The sequence below is a fragment of the Eufriesea mexicana genome, unplaced genomic scaffold (assembly GCF_001483705.2).
Source record: "Eufriesea mexicana isolate 0111107269 unplaced genomic scaffold, ASM148370v2 scaffold2792, whole genome shotgun sequence".
Lineage (NCBI taxonomy): Eukaryota > Metazoa > Arthropoda > Insecta > Hymenoptera > Apidae > Eufriesea > Eufriesea mexicana.
This window is the reverse complement of record NW_016910897.1, coordinates 575,624-591,527: the sequence shown is the minus strand read 5'-3', so window position 1 is coordinate 591,527 and position 15,904 is coordinate 575,624. Positions and strand designations below refer to the sequence as shown.

Genomic DNA, 15,904 nt, shown 5'->3' with positions numbered 1-15,904 from the left:
TTTCGAATCGAGATATATACGAAATAAAAAAATAAACATTGTTTCTAAAAAAATTGCTTTCGTAAGACTTATTACTTTTATATATTTGATACAATTTGTGTCATAATTTACCTTTTATTTTTTTTTAAATGTAATTTTTTAAGATAACTTTCGTTAGAAAGAAAATTCTTTGAAAGTTCCCTAAGAATCCTACAATGTTTTACAGAAGGTATCATGAGTTGCAACAGATGGCGACACTATACGTAAAGCAGAATTACTATGTACAAACAGAATTTAAAAAACAAGATTCGAAACTTACATATATCATTTTCTATGTTTAATTTAAAATGTAATTAATCTTTTATAAAATGTAAAAAATCAACATGCCTATTATTATACATTTTTATACATTGAAAAATTAACAATTCGTAAAACATCTTTCTTCGTTTCATCTTTTTTATTTTCTTTAATAACCTTGAGGTTATTTGAAGATACGAATATCTTAATCGAGTATGCAGAAATTTATGAAAATGTACAGATTATATTAATGCTTATTTGTGTATAACATTAAGATAATACTTTATATAGGACAAATTCTATTTTCTTACTGATTATATTTCGAGTCGTCACTGATCCAGAAATTAGGTGACCAAAAACACACACAGAAATGAAGGACAAGGTAGAATCTCTCATATGAATGATAAATTTTCCTAAACAGAAGTCACTACAGCCATCTTGTGAACAGAAACGAAAACTAAAAGTTGTCGGTCAAGATGGTCGTCGGTCAATGCACAATCAATAATGCACTTTTATTATTATTACATAGATAGCGACTCTAGGACCTTAAGGACTAATTTACGTAATAACCTACACTTATGAATTGTAAATTATATATGTTCGCAATATAGACAGATTCGTACAATATTTCAAGAATTGAAGAATATATCAATTAATTATGATATTGAGAAATTTTCGTGATATAACAAACTGGTTTTAATCTAAATAATGTCATAAAGAATGATGAAACATTATCATATCATTCATAACATTTACTTTTTTACATTTTAAATACAACATAAATCATAAATCTGATTAATTGTAAAGCAAATTAAATCATCAAAAAATAACACTAATTCGATATATGTATAACCATGCATTGCATTTTGTTATAGGGTTTTGTATAGTAAAAAAATAATTTCTTAAATCTAATGATATTTTATTTACAAAAAGAATTGTATGTATTAATGCTTCGAAAAAAGAAATCCATAAAATAAATACAAATTTTTAATTTAATATATGGTATGAAAAACATTGACATTGTACTAAATCTTTGTTCATACGGTCCTGGCCATGATTTCTGGTTCTTATCTGCTCGCATTTCAGCTGATTCATTTGTCTCGATACAGAAATATGGCTGCTTTCAGTCATAACTGATTTGGACATATCATAGATTATACTATTATACTATAGTATCTTTTAACATATATCGATTCATTAATCACGATGCAAGTTGCAAGCTTTGTCATAATTTGTTTATTTGCTGAACAACGTTGAATAATTTTTGTTTACATCTATACAAGTTGAGAATTGATGGGGACTGAGATATCATACGCATAAATGTAAATGTCAAAGTTCATAGGAAAATCCATTTAAACTAATAAAAGGTGTAATTCCCGTGACGTAAGTTGTATACCAAAGTAAGACAAGTTTCTTATCGTGCACTTTGACCGCTTCGATTTAAATGTAACTATTGAGGGCAATCAAAATCTTCTATTAATTATAAACACAATCGAAAGAATTTCACAACATGAATCAAACACTTCGGGTCCTCGATGATAGCAAATGCTAGAAATAATTATAAAAGAACGATCTCTGTTATGTTAATATTTGTAGGTGATGAGGAAAATCCAAGACAACTTCCAATTCCAGTGATCCTTGTTTCTTCTTCACTGGATAAATAAGACGTAGATGTGACCCTGACAACAAAAATCATTACCCCTACCATCTTCCCGGTATAAGTCAGAAATACACCATCAAGAGAACAGAAAATCAAAGACGTTTGATGAAGCATATAAATACGTGAAGGATACATAACTGCACTCCTGATATTCCTATGCTTCTCGCGAATATTTTATGGCACTCAGACGATAACGGTGATTTCTTTATCGATGAGAAAGTTTATGAATACAAACAAAAAATTGGGTCGTGAACACTGTGAAGCTACATACATTATAATTTCTTTTTTATTTTTGTTGTATTTCAATTTTTTAAGATAATTTCCTTATCGAGATAGAAGCCACAAAGTCATGCAATTTTATCGACGTACGCTGCATACTACGAAGTACTAAAGACACGGTTTATTTTCGTAGCTATACATATGTACTTGACTTTTACAAAACTAAACTGTTTCTTTCAGTGAAATGCAAGAATGTTAATTATATTCAAACGATAAAACTTCAGAAGGAATTTATCGTTTATTTATTGCATTTAATTAAATACATTTAATCAAATGCATTATCTCCTTTGCGTGTACTATATTTACACGGGATAACCTCGACTCATTTTTGCTTGTTTTGTGTATCAAGCGTCGAATAAAAATACAATCGGAAAATCGTATACAAGATGGTCTATGATGTCAGATTGAAACCGCAACGGAACACGAATATAGTGACAAAAGTTAACATGCTGTGATACGTAAAATATGACAATTATTCAGAAACAAAAGCTTCATAGTTTCGCATAGAGCATGAATCAGAAACTAAACGCATGTTCATTGTGATCGATCTTAAGATATTCCACAATTATGACATCATCTATTCTCTTACACTATACTTAACAAAGGCAAGACAAATATTTCTTCCTGTTTAAAACGTTATCTAAATAAACATGGAAATACTTAAAAATAAAGCATCAAATTAAAACTGCAAAAACTATTAAAGTCTTAATCAAATTTAATCATTAAATTCTTAATTATAAGATTTTAGCACAAGTAAAATTGTTTAAAATTAAGAAGCTTCTGATATCTTTCCTTGCATTCTTATTTATTAAGTGAATCCTCTTTTATCATTGCCCATTTTAAGGTCAGGATATTTTCAACAAACTCACTCGTTATCTAGGTATGCGTGTCGAGAAAGATTTCACGAGAATTTAGTTCATCGTCGAAAAGAGAAATTAGTGTTCCAAAAGAAAGATGCCAGTGATGATGAAGCGTACATTTCCCCAACGTAAACTTTGTGCTTCCAAAGATGCGTACGTACACATGCATCTGGGGAACCGGTCACGGGAAGTTGTAGCGATTTCCCATCGACGTATGACTCGACCGGTTCTGTGGTGGGGAATCCAGTATCTGCGGATTTATATACAAGAGGCACCATCGCTTTGAATAGATTAGTTCCAACCGGTGTAATCGAACGGTTAGTCTGCAGTTCTTAGGGAAACACCATACGTGCAAATTGTGTATCTTATTGGAAACCAGGAAATTAAAACGAAATCATGGTAAGTAAAAATTATTTCATGAAAAAAATTAATAAAAATTATTAACGAAAACATCAGACGTTATTTCATCATCTTGTACGTCGTTGTATTGATTCGTTCACATTTGTCCATCTGTAATAAATGCCACAATATAATTTTTTATACGGAAAGTAAAAATAAAAAGTAAAAAAAGAAAAAGTGGAATAAACGAAATAAAATATTTGGTTATGAAAATTGTTTATAAAGCAAATACGTACCACGAGATGTGTGTTCAATTAATAATATCTTTCTTTAAATTTGTCTTTACAGATAAAATACGCAGCAATTTTATTCACCATGTTTATTTTGGTACAGTCACAGCGACCGTATTATGCTAAAAACAACAGAACTTATCCTGGGGTACTTGTACAATACCTGAATAATCAAGACTCAACACCTGTTTCTGGTACTGAAGCTCTTGGAAGTCGACTTGATTCAAATAGTAGCAGTTTACCAGGGTTAGAATCTGCAGTGACCAGTACTCCGATGACTACTACGTCAACAATTCCACCAGATTTGCCAGTAGATGCTTTGGGAGATGTTAACTTAATAAATCGAATCAAAACCTGGCCAAGAGAAAAGCAGCCGTTCTGGTATATCAACTGGCAACAGATTCAAGAACACCGTGGTAGCACGAGAAATAGATCAGAACCGAATCCAACGGAAACCAGATCGTTTTTCGCGGGTTAAAAAAAAAGTGTTTGGAATGTTATTGCTTTATGTTTAATCTGAGACGACACGCACTGCCGTCACTATTTTACTAGTCAAATTGAATACTGTTTTTTTGTAAAACTTACTCAACCGATGATGCAGTTACTTTATCGACACAGGATTTAATATCCAATGAATTATGATAATTAAATTAAAAATTTGTGTACTTTGAATCAATATCATTTAATATCCACACGAACAAAAAATCCTTAAATTATGTAAGGCAAAAGAAAAACGTTCAATCTTGTTTTCGAGCTGTGCTTCTATCACGACGAATAAAGAGATATTAATTAAGGGAGGTAAGTTCGAGTGTACTTGAAAAACTTTAAATTTCCAATCCACCTGCTGAGCAAGCCACAATCGCCAATAAGATATCACGACGAGGCGAGACAGGGCCGAAATCCGAGTCTCCTATTGGATCGCGCAAGTTGCGCACGAGTAGCTGACTATACGTCGATGACGTCACGGCAGTCCATCCAATGCAAGCGCTTGAATCTCAGTAATAACCCTACGTGCGTGCCGTACGCCGAAGCGTGTTACTCGTATTCGGGCGTACAAACGCGAGAGAAGTGGTACAATTTCGGTCCGTGAAAGATGTTACCCGACAGAAACATGCCAGTCAAAATTTCAGTTCGATAGGTTGTTTTTCATTTGTTAAAGAACACGTATACTCTGCGAGCAAATGTATTCGAAGAATTGGCGTGTTAAGAAAAAGGCAGACTGTACGCGACCCGCCGTACCTGACAGTCCACGCGGCCCGGCCCCAAAACACTTTCGCCTTGCTATATACACGAGAAATCGCATCGTGTTTCATTCACAACGCGAGCGCCACTGGCAATGTCGGGAAGTGACAGCCCAACATTCTTTCACGGCCAGCCCTGGTCCAGCTGGATCGAAAGAATCGGACGAGACAAGCCGTTGAGTAAGTGCGCTGAATCTCATCGAAATGTTCGTTCGTTTGCTGTCGCTGCTTTAAAACCGCGACAATGACGAGCGTCTAGCTCGTGTACCTAACCTCAACTTCGATGCTCCTTTGTCCGTCGACTTGACGCAGGGCATCATTAGGGCCCATCGCACGCATTTATTTAAAACGGTTGTCAACAATTGTCCAGCGCGCATCACGGTTGACATTTTCTCGCAACATCGCGCACATTTTATCGGCCTTTTCCACTGACAATTATGTAATTCATAGCGAAACCGACTGTGAAATACGGAGCGTCGAAACGTTAGCTTTAGAGCAATAGTATATTCGCATGGGTCACTGAATTTTGCGAAACGATCTCGACCGAACCGCGCTGTTCGATAGGCCTTGCTCGAACATTATATGTACACTTGTATTTTTATATTTGTGCCCTGTCTCTCTTATAAGATTTTTTGTTGAAAGAATTATGCATGTACGAAATGTAAACATAATAAAAGTTGTTTATCCAGAAGTTTGTGTTTTTTATTTCACATTTCTGCTTGGAAATTGATGGTTATGAATGAAAAAATATCTTTTAAGGACAAGATTCAATAGACATGAAGCTAACAGTATCTTATAATCAGCTGTAATCTTATCATGATAATTGCAATTGTAATATAATGAAGTTGAATTTTATATTTAAGTATAAGATAAATAGGAATAGAATTTTTACATTTTCTTCATTAACTTTCAGAATATACGTTACTCGTACATTTTATACATGATATATTAGTAAATGGTTTGCTATTGAAATGTCCTTGTAGTAAGCGTTGATGATTTTATCATATGTTCCATAAGAGAATTTGGTTTGTTTCAGGCGATGAAGAAACAGATGCTCAACTTTCTAGCTCAGTTACACGGCTTGCATCAGAAGGTACATATTTTATATTTATATTCTATAATATTTTCACTTAACGTAAGAAATACAATATTAACTTTGAAACCTCGTATCCTGATTTTATCTAACGCAACAATTTTTGTTTCAGATATTGATTTATATGGATTTTGTCCCGAAAGAGATACTTTTTACACGGTAGTGTGCGAAACCTGCCATGCTATAGTTAAACCACAGGCTCTCATTCAACATATGGGTATGTTATTTTACAATTTTATACTTTCTGTTCGTATTATGCTGTTATATACATTAAATAAACCTACGCTGTTTATTTTTAAGACATACTTTTAATTGTAAACATGTAAGAAACATGAGTATCTACTAGATAATTTATTTTTTCCATATATAATATTCAAATATGATTTGTCTCACGAGTCATCAAAGAAATAAAAGAACAAAGTAAATAGAATTAATTGAACTAGAGCTAGGTAAACTATAGTCAAGTGAAAATATATATTTTGTATTTCTATTCTTTAACTTAGGACTGATCATTTACATTGTATAAACACTATTGATATTTTGCTACAGAAAGTCGCCATCCTTCGGGCACGGTTAATTTTCCACCTCCTTCCACTCCGATAGTAAAAACTCCTCTGAAGACGCCTTATTGCAAGGTATCGAAATTGAAAAAGACGCAGTCGTCACCGCAGATTTCAAGTAGTGGGAGTAACAAGATTAACCATACAAACGTGAAAAGGAGTACAGAGCAGCCAAATATCTCAACGAGTTTACCGCCTGCGTCAATACCGATCTCTTCATCGCCTCGTTCGCCTCTTGAGTCATTACCGTCGTCTGTTCAGACGTCAAACTCTGCTTCGGGATCTGTGCTCACCTCGAGTCCGGTGAAAAGTCCCGGTACAGCGACAGGGCAACCTCGTCGGAAGAGACTCAAAACTGACCGATCGCTACTGAAGGATCGAGAATACGACCCAGATCGACATTGTGGAGTGTGGATCGAGGAGACCGGGAAACCTTGCACAAGGTCGCTCACATGCAAAGCGCACACGGTCTCGTTACGCCGGACGGTGATCGGTCGAAGTAAAACTTTTGACAAACTTCTCGCGGAGCATCGTGCCTCGAAAGAGGTTCCAAACAGGCCGACGAAAGTCACCGTAACCGGTACAGTGACCGTATCCTCTGCAACCTCGAGTCTAAACCCATTAACACCCACCACCCCCGCCTTGACCATCGAAACGGAAGCGCCCAGCTCGCCTCCCGTTCTATCGCTGCCAGACACGTACCCACTGCCAAAGGTAAGGAGCTACCGTATCGATATTCTCTTTGTTTTTTTATTCTTCGATTTTCCTTCTGTGGTATATCCTTGGTAAGAGTGTACGGTCCTGTATGATCCTTCGTATTGCGTTATCCTGTTGTTGTGTTATTATCACTATGTTTTCTTTTTTTCTTTTTTTTAATATACATATATGAGTTAGTACCGCTGTATTTTTCATGATATCTTGTAGATGGTTTTTGGGAGAGGATTACTGAGTGAGAAATTTCATGTAATTTCTTTGGGTTGGTTGACTGGAAATGAAAGTTGTTTTGTCAAGTTGGAGTAAAATTAATTCTGCTGCTGGTATTCGTATTTCCATTTGGGATTCGTATTTCCATTGTTGATATTTTGTTGTTCAAGATACAGTATTGTCAGGAGTATCGTTTATTCCGTATTGTTAAAAAATCTCAGATTTTGAAGAAAATTTGCTCCAGTTAGTAAACAATCCATTCTTTCTATTTTCGTGATACGATGTACTCTCACGATTTAATTTTTGTGAATATGCATGATCCGGTAATATCACTATCTAAGGTGATATTTACATACCGAAACTTTCATTTCTCGGTGCCCTCTGGTAAAATACGGTGAAGTTCAGCGTGTAGTGGAGTAATTTGCATCTTTTTTTACTTTGTTCAGATTCATTTCCAACTTCTTTTATCTCAAATACATTTATTCATTCTTTTTTGTCTCCAATTTTATCTGTGAAGCAGAATTCGTGGCGGAAAGATATTTATTATGTAATTCTTAGATCGGCTTAATCATTACATATATATGTTAGCAGTGAGAATTTTTAGAGTAGTTGCGAGTTTGCAACAGCTTTGGATGCTTAAATTAAAGGACGGGCCTACGAATTAAAGTCCCAGTGCGTAAATTTCAAATCATTTTCGCGCAGTCGAACGTAAATGTTTCTATTGGTATAAAATTCCGTAGCGTCTTTAAGAAATGTACGAATCTCCCTAGGCCCGTGACCACCGATCATCTATGGCGATCTGTTAAACGTTGCTTTAAATACATGCTGGTCGTGCGATATATCGAATCGATCGCTTGGAAGTAGCTCGAATAGAGAGTAGATTCAAAAGAACAGCAGATGACACGATAATCTGGATTCCCATGGAGAAAAATTCAGTTGTACCATCAAGTTCGAGAAGGCATTAGGCGTCAGGTATCAATCGATACTCGAAGATTTTTCGCTTTCGTATATCTCTTAAGACGCACTAGACGGAACATAGCGAGGCCGAGAGAAAGAAAGGGGTTTAAGAAAAGAAAAGAAGCAAAGAAAAAGAATTAGTAATGTAGCTGACAAACATGGATCGATCGACGACCCAGTCGAGTCAGCTGCGACAGTAGCAAGCAGGGTGTCGGTTGATACCTGTTTTCTGTTTTTGTTATTGCAGGCTGTTGATTTGCTTTATCGGTGTCTGGCCCCGCATGGCTCCACTAAACCTGTAAGGCATGGTTTCTTTTGGGCACTTAAACGCCAACACCTCGTATGGGCCCTACGATTCTTATTGCGAGTCGCCAACGCTTCTCTTTTTTAGACCAAGCTCGAAGAGGACTTCGCCAACGAGGAACTGAGGAGCCTGGAGTCGTCGCTAGTGAATTCGACCGGTTCGTCACAGTCGAGTTCGATGATGGCGCCGATATCCGTGGTGTTGCCGTCGCTATCACCGTTGCCGGCGAATAACGAGGATTCGTCGTCGGTCAGCACGTTGCTACCGAACACAGCATCTCCAGGTATACCGGTACCAGCAGCACTGCCAGCCACGTGTACGCAGTCGTCGTTAGTCACGACGGTCCTCGAGGCTGAGACATCGATGGACATCGATCCGGAAGCAGCAATGACCATCTATTCTCCCGTTTACAAGGATAAGTCGAAGTTGCTGGTGGAGCTACCACGCACGAACAATATCGCCCATTCTCCTATATCGTCTATGCCCAGCCTGCTATTCGAACCGATGGATCAGCTCGAGCAGCTGGAACAGTTGGAACAGCAACACGCGACACAGATCAATGGAAAGAGACTGAATCACGCGACTCGTTCGAGTCCCGTTACGCAACGACAGTCGAAAAGGACCAAACACGAGTATCATCAGCAGGACTTGTCCACGGCGATACAGGTTGAAGCTACGACCACGTCCTCGCCTTATCCTCATTTCGGGGACATATCTTGGTCGAACTGTCACCCGGAGCCACTGGCTGTTAGCCGGTGGCTTCGTATTTCGTCCAGCCGTAAGCAGTACAACTTTAATATTCACTGACATAAGACCCCACCCACTCCAGGCTGAGGACCGTGCGCCATGGGCGTTTGTCTACCTCCTCTTTTTTTCGAGATCCTTTTTTTCATGGTCGTCCTCGTTGCCGTCGTTGATGGTCTAGGTCTGAAGCCTGTCGAGAAGGGGACAAGTCTTGATGTGCGGTGAACTCGATGTGATGAGCATGCGCACGGTGGAAAGGAACACGTGAGCAATGTCGTACGTGAAATTGAGCTGATGACGATGTTTGCATGCTTATTCTGTCTGCCGAAACGAAAATCTCGAGCAAGAACACGATAACGACAACAACGGTTCTTTTTTTTGTACCACATGTCGTCTCTATTCTGTCAGGCGATGATCGTTTCCCTTGAAACTACACCACCATCACCACCACACCATCACCATCACCATCACCATCACCATCACCATCACCATCACCATCACCATCACCATCACCACCACCATCACCATCAGAGGTTCGTAGGCAGGCTAATCGCATTATTGGATCGCTCACTTTAGGGGATATACGCGTAGAACTGGAAAAAGCGGGGTTTCACCAACGGAAACAGAAGCACGTTCCAGATTACGTTTTCATTTTTCTCCTTCGTATTTATTTCGCAAAACTTTTTTACAATAGCATACCGATTAAGAAAGAACATAATATCACGAGTGCGATTCTTTGAATTCACGATATCGCCGACGAACATTCCTGGAATATTATCGTTATTCTCCTTGAACTGTTCTTTCAAGAGGCCAGTGGTGAAAAAAATATGGCCTCTCGTATCTCGCAACGATGCTTCTGTTCCGATATTATATTTTTCACGAAAGAGCCGGGTACGGATCACCGAGTGATACAACCAATAGCAAACGCTAGCCCCATTTTCAAGTATTATATTGGCAGTAGGTAGGTATTAGGACATCGACTGAGATATACATAATTGCTTTTTCCACGAAGTGAATTTTTTTACCGAAAATCGTTGCAAGTCTCTCTCGGTGCAGATCGGTATCATAGGATTAGACACTGGTTGCTGCGTTTCAGCGCGATTCGTTGGAGTAAAGGAGGGGAGGAAAGGGAAGAGAAAGAAAAAATAAGAGAGAAGAGAGAAAGGAAAGAAAGTGAAAACGGGGGGATAAAACGAACGCGATCGATACGAGTCGAAGAAGAGAGAAGCGACGATAATAAGTGAAATGAAACGACATCGAATTTTAGACATTTATCCCGTGTGTATGCGTGCTTGCGGAAAGGATAAAGGATCACGTGACCAGCCGAGAAACCGAAATTTTCCGTTGTACAGGACGTTTAACGACGTTTTAGTAGAAAAAGTAGCTAAAGGATGATATTAGTGTTTGTTTGTTGTATTTTTTTCTTTTTTTTTTTTCTTTTTTTTCTTTTCGGAGACGCCGCTGAGTGACACGCATTTTTGTGCGGGACGTGAGAAACACCAGCCAGGAATTTTTTGTAAATACATACCGATTTACCAGAGAATCATAACGACGTTGTCCTCTTGTAAATACGTTTAATAAGAATGTAAATGTAGTTAGTCGTGACACGGAGCGGCCGATCATCGAACTGTCTTGCGCGTAGAAACTTCGACTTATTTTCCAATTAAATTCGGTCCGCGTACAGAGGGTCTCATCTTGTACATACATAGATCATAGTATACATATACATATATATATATTTTTTTTATCGATCACGATCTCTTCAACGTTTTTACGTATATACATATATACATAACCTACGACCTCAGCACGTACCGTCGTCGATGTTTCATCTACATTTTCTATGTATTTTGTCCTCGTTTTACTTTCTTTTCCATTTTTTTTTTTTTTATCGTTCTTTCCCTTCTTTCTTTTTCTCTTTCTTTTTTTATTCTTTTATTTTTTTTTTCTTTTATGGTTTCCCTTCGCTTCTTTGTTCCATTATACGCGTGTGTACAATCGTGTACGTCCTACGTTGCGTATCCGTGTAACGCGTTTCAGCGATTCGTTGAATGCCACGATTTCTATAGTTTCGCTTCAGGAGAATCGAGAAACTCGAATTCTGCTCGTGTGTTCTGTTCAAATCGGTGGGTAAGTTTCGCCGGATCGTAGCAACGACAGTAGCGCACCTAGCGGGAGTCTCGTTTAGGCAATTAGCTTCCCGCGTTAGCCACGCGGGGAGTTTGACGGGGGAAATTCGATGAATTTTTGAGTAGAGTCGCGACGGTGGAGTTTAGTAAGCCGTACACATTGTCCCGAGTATAGTAGGTATCATTCACCATCACCATTACCCAACCCGAGACAATTTATTTTTGTAAAACTGTGTCGGTTCTAATTTACGTCGTGGCGCTGTGACAGTTTTTCCAGCATGGCGCGACAGGTGGCATATATCTATGCGTATATTTACGGACTTCTTATCATAGATTGTGATATTTAACTAATTAACGATTAGTCAAGGTTATTCTAAATCGTGTGTATGCGTTAGCGAAAGAAAGAGAAGCAGACGATAGGCGGCCAAAGTAGAAACGGAGCAGAGGGTAAATAGGGACGGGGATCCAGCGATGATCGATCTCGATCGCTCGACTTTGATCACCGTCGAGCGAGGGAGGATTATTAGGAAACGAAAGCGAAACGTTGGCCCGTTTTAGTAAAATAAATTCGCTCTGTGCACCGTGTTCGCGGCGTTCAGAGGTTATGTTCGAGCTGAGTTTCCGCTTTGCCGCGCGTGTGCGTCGATTCGTAAATTATTTCGTTCCGTTGACGAGCGTGAGTTAGAAAGAAAGGTCGTGATAGCAGGGGAAAGGGGGGGGGGAGAATTGGGAATAAGACAGAACGAAAGGGAAAATGAGAGTAAATTAGAGAGAAAATTAGCGTAAGGAATGGGGAGAAAGGACGCGGATGTGCGTCACGTCGAGCCGACGAAGGGACGTTGATTTTTCGTTACCGCGCAGTATAAATAATAATGCTAGAGCGACGGTATTATTGTCGCTGTTACTCGAGGACAGGAACACGCGAAGTCATGTCGGTCCGCCATTGTTCCTGGGAATAAATCGAACTTGGACGACGATCGATCGACGGATGCTCGGTTGTGTGCAAGGTACACCGCGTTCTCTCATCCACCGTATAAACGACTACATCGCCTTACGATTATAGCCATAAATTTCGCCTTAAGGATTCATTAGCGACCATAGTAGCGACTAGCGTGAGTTTCTCGTAAAAAAATAAGTCCTCGAGCGTGATCCATCGATCGAGCATCGGATAGTTGCGAGACGAGGTAGAACGAGACGGGTAGAGAATCCGAAGGTACTGAAAAAGGGAGAAAAGAGGGTCGAAGAGGGGGGAGAAAAAGAAACTGGTAGCAATAAATTATCGTTCGATGCGAGAGATAGAGAGAGAGGAGAAAAAGAGGAAACTCGTTAACGGACCGACATGACCGTATCGTTTCTGATCGTCGATTACTGATCTTCTCGGCTACCTGAAACCGTGATAATTTGTACATAAATCGCGTAAGCAATTACCCACGTACCTATGGTATCGATGAAATCTATATAGGTATATATTATATATATACATATATGAATCTATATATAAAAATAATTCTATTGAGAAGTTGAAGAAGAGAGTATAGCGAAATTGCAGGCGTCGAATGCTGTTAGCCGCTCGTTTCCGAGTGTACCTTAAACGCTGTATATTCGAGAAGAACCTTACATAGGCCGTATATTTAACGATACACGTGTACCTATAGCGCGTGAATATCTCCTGTACATAACAAGTGCCCTGTGCATGCTTGTGGCGCACGAAATGCTGCGTGCATGCGCGAAATATGTATGATCTTTTTTAGACTATTACTACTACTACTACCAACTACGTACCACACGTTAGTGTTCATCGATCGATGTTATTTCGCGCGAGCTTCGAGCAAGTTTCGAGCGGTCCGTGGTTGTACATACCGACTCGAGCAAACGGCAACAAAACGATAATTAACGATTAACGAATTTGGCATCCCTTAAACGCTGTACGTCGAACGGATCAGAGAGAGAGAGAGAGAAAGAGAGAGCGAGGAGAGAAAGAGAAAGAGAGAGAAAAGAAGAAAGAAACGGAAAGGGAGAAAGAGAAACGCTGTTACCATCGCAGTCGATCGATAGGTAGCCGCGATCCGGAATTGACGATCACGATCGTTCGAAATCGTGATTCGTGGTCGTAGAATGCTTAAAACGGCAGAGAAGAGAACTCGCAAAGCAATAATACGTAGTCCAGGATTAAGGGAATACACAGCAATAATACCGACTCCATTATTACCGTAAAGTAAACGTTAAGGGACGCGTTGTGCACGTTCAGGAGGGACGCTTCCGGTCTCCACTCGGGTCCGGCGAGTTTTAACACGAGTTCGGGGTTAGAAAACGAAGGAATTTCTATCGGTTGTTGAGCTCTCTGTCGCCTGACTTCTCGTTCGCGGTTTGCAAATATCAAGGAGAGAAAATTCGTAAGGGAAGAAAGATCGTTTCCGGTTCGACGAGTTCGTTCTTTTGTTACCTTTTTCTTCTTTTCTTTCTTTCCTTCTCCTTCCACGGTATAGTTCAAGTTATCTTTCCCTGTTCTTACCTTTTTTTCCGTCGGATAGAACTGTGAGCTCGAAACACGCGCCAGTATTTTCGTTTCTCTCGTCGAGTTCCCGATACTAATTTAACGAACCCGCGCGAATATGTAGTGCACCAGACATTTCGTGGCTCGCATAAGACTGAGTACGCTTAAAACGAGGATGAAGAGAGTTTGTACGTTTGCGACGTGTTGGAAGATCGAGCGGTCTGTCGAGGAATGGAAAAGAAAATGGAAGGAGGAGAGAGGAAAGATAGTTTCTCGTCGGCTTAGGATATCGCTGCGGAGTTTCCTCTTTTATTTTAAACTTTAGGAGAAGAGAATATATATATAGAGAGAGATAGAGTGCGAGAGTGAGAGAATGGGAAAGAGAGAAAGAGTTATCGAGTCGACTCGAGCCGTTTCGCATGAATTGTCCGCTTCCGGTTCCGAATCGCGCGGCCCGCGTACGAAGCGTCAGAATTCTGCTTTCTTCCCGTCGTCCCCGCGTACAAAATGGCGCGTGCGTTCGTTCGCTCGCCGTCTCGAAGCGTGTAATTTCACGAATTACGAGAGGAAACGTGAACGAGACGCGGTGAAGGAGCACAAGATGACAATTAGAACGGCTCTGACTTGGTTCACGACGCAAGAGCATACGACAAGATACTTTGTGGCATTTAATTTAAATATACGTTTTATATTTATTTGTACACTTGATTTTGTTCATTCAGTCCGTCTCATCCTCCAGCCATTTCTACTCGCGTGTCTTTCGCCATTCTTTTTTTACCGCCACTCGTGCGTTCCGAATCGTTATCATGGAGAGGTTGGACGACGTTAAAGGAAACGTTGGTACAAAGAAATTCGTGCTCGTTGCTTGTATTCGTCACATATCATTGACTAAAGACAGGGAAAAATCGAAAAAAAAAAAGCGAAAAAGCGAAAGAAACGTAAAAAAAGATGGTAGAAATATAGTAACATGAAGGGAGAAATGAAAGGAGGAAAATCATCGAGCGCCATTACGCTTCGATTCCATGTTCACTTGTTACACTGGCGTGCAGTAGAGCCTCGATTATGCGAAGCTTTGTTACACGAGCGAACGATTATTCGAATGTAAATTAAAAAATTGAAATTAATCGGTAGTTGGGAAATCTCGTAGTATACCTGAATTCAAAGGCTGTCGTGATAACCGTGAATAGGCGTAGATAAAATAGTTTGAGAGATAAAATTATAATTCAGGATTAAAAAGCTACGAGTGATAATGTTGTTTCATCAGTGCTTGACACAAATGATAACACGAATGAAATTATTCCAGGATGTAGTGATAATCTGTGTGTTTCATTACATAGACACTGAGAATCATTAGGTGTTAGATTGGAATTAAACGAAACACCAGAAACGTTGTACAAATGTACAAATGTACAAATGTAAATTTGACGAATGAAAAATTGCGTCATTTACTGTTTGTTCTTCTTACATTTAAGAATGATTAAATTTCTAATCGACTTGCGACGTGATTCAGATATCTCGCTCCTTTCGGATCGATTATTCGAAGAGCCGACAATCTGTTCGGATTTATCCGAATTAAATCGGATAATCGGAGTTCTACTGTATCCTATCTGTTATTCGCTGCTGTTTTGTGCTTTCCTTATCGCAACACGTCGGCGATATCCGTCTAATAGCATCTTCTCACAGAAACACGTAGGAACACGTGCTCGAACACACACACGTCTGACTCTATTCGCCGGAACCCCACTGCGTTTTCC

General features: G+C 39.2%; 2 protein-coding genes across 2 annotated transcripts; both read left to right on the top strand.

Annotated features, from left to right (window-relative positions):
- The first annotated feature begins 3,109 nt into the window (after positions 1-3,109).
- On the top strand, positions 3,110-4,302 carry LOC108550544 (uncharacterized). The gene is made up of 2 exons (XM_017904299.1): positions 3,110-3,474; positions 3,763-4,302. The coding sequence occupies exons 1-2, from the start codon at positions 3,472-3,474 to the stop codon at positions 4,180-4,182; spliced, it is 423 nt and encodes a 140-aa protein (XP_017759788.1). The 5' UTR covers positions 3,110-3,471; the 3' UTR covers positions 4,183-4,302.
- A 690-nt stretch (positions 4,303-4,992) lies between these two features.
- LOC108550545 (ataxin-7-like protein 1) lies at positions 4,993-9,638 on the top strand. The gene is made up of 6 exons (XM_017904300.1): positions 4,993-5,125; positions 5,982-6,038; positions 6,151-6,255; positions 6,588-7,312; positions 8,727-8,777; positions 8,871-9,638. The coding sequence occupies exons 1-6, from the start codon at positions 5,041-5,043 to the stop codon at positions 9,588-9,590; spliced, it is 1,743 nt and encodes a 580-aa protein (XP_017759789.1). The 5' UTR covers positions 4,993-5,040; the 3' UTR covers positions 9,591-9,638.
- The last annotated feature ends 6,266 nt before the right edge of the window (positions 9,639-15,904 follow it).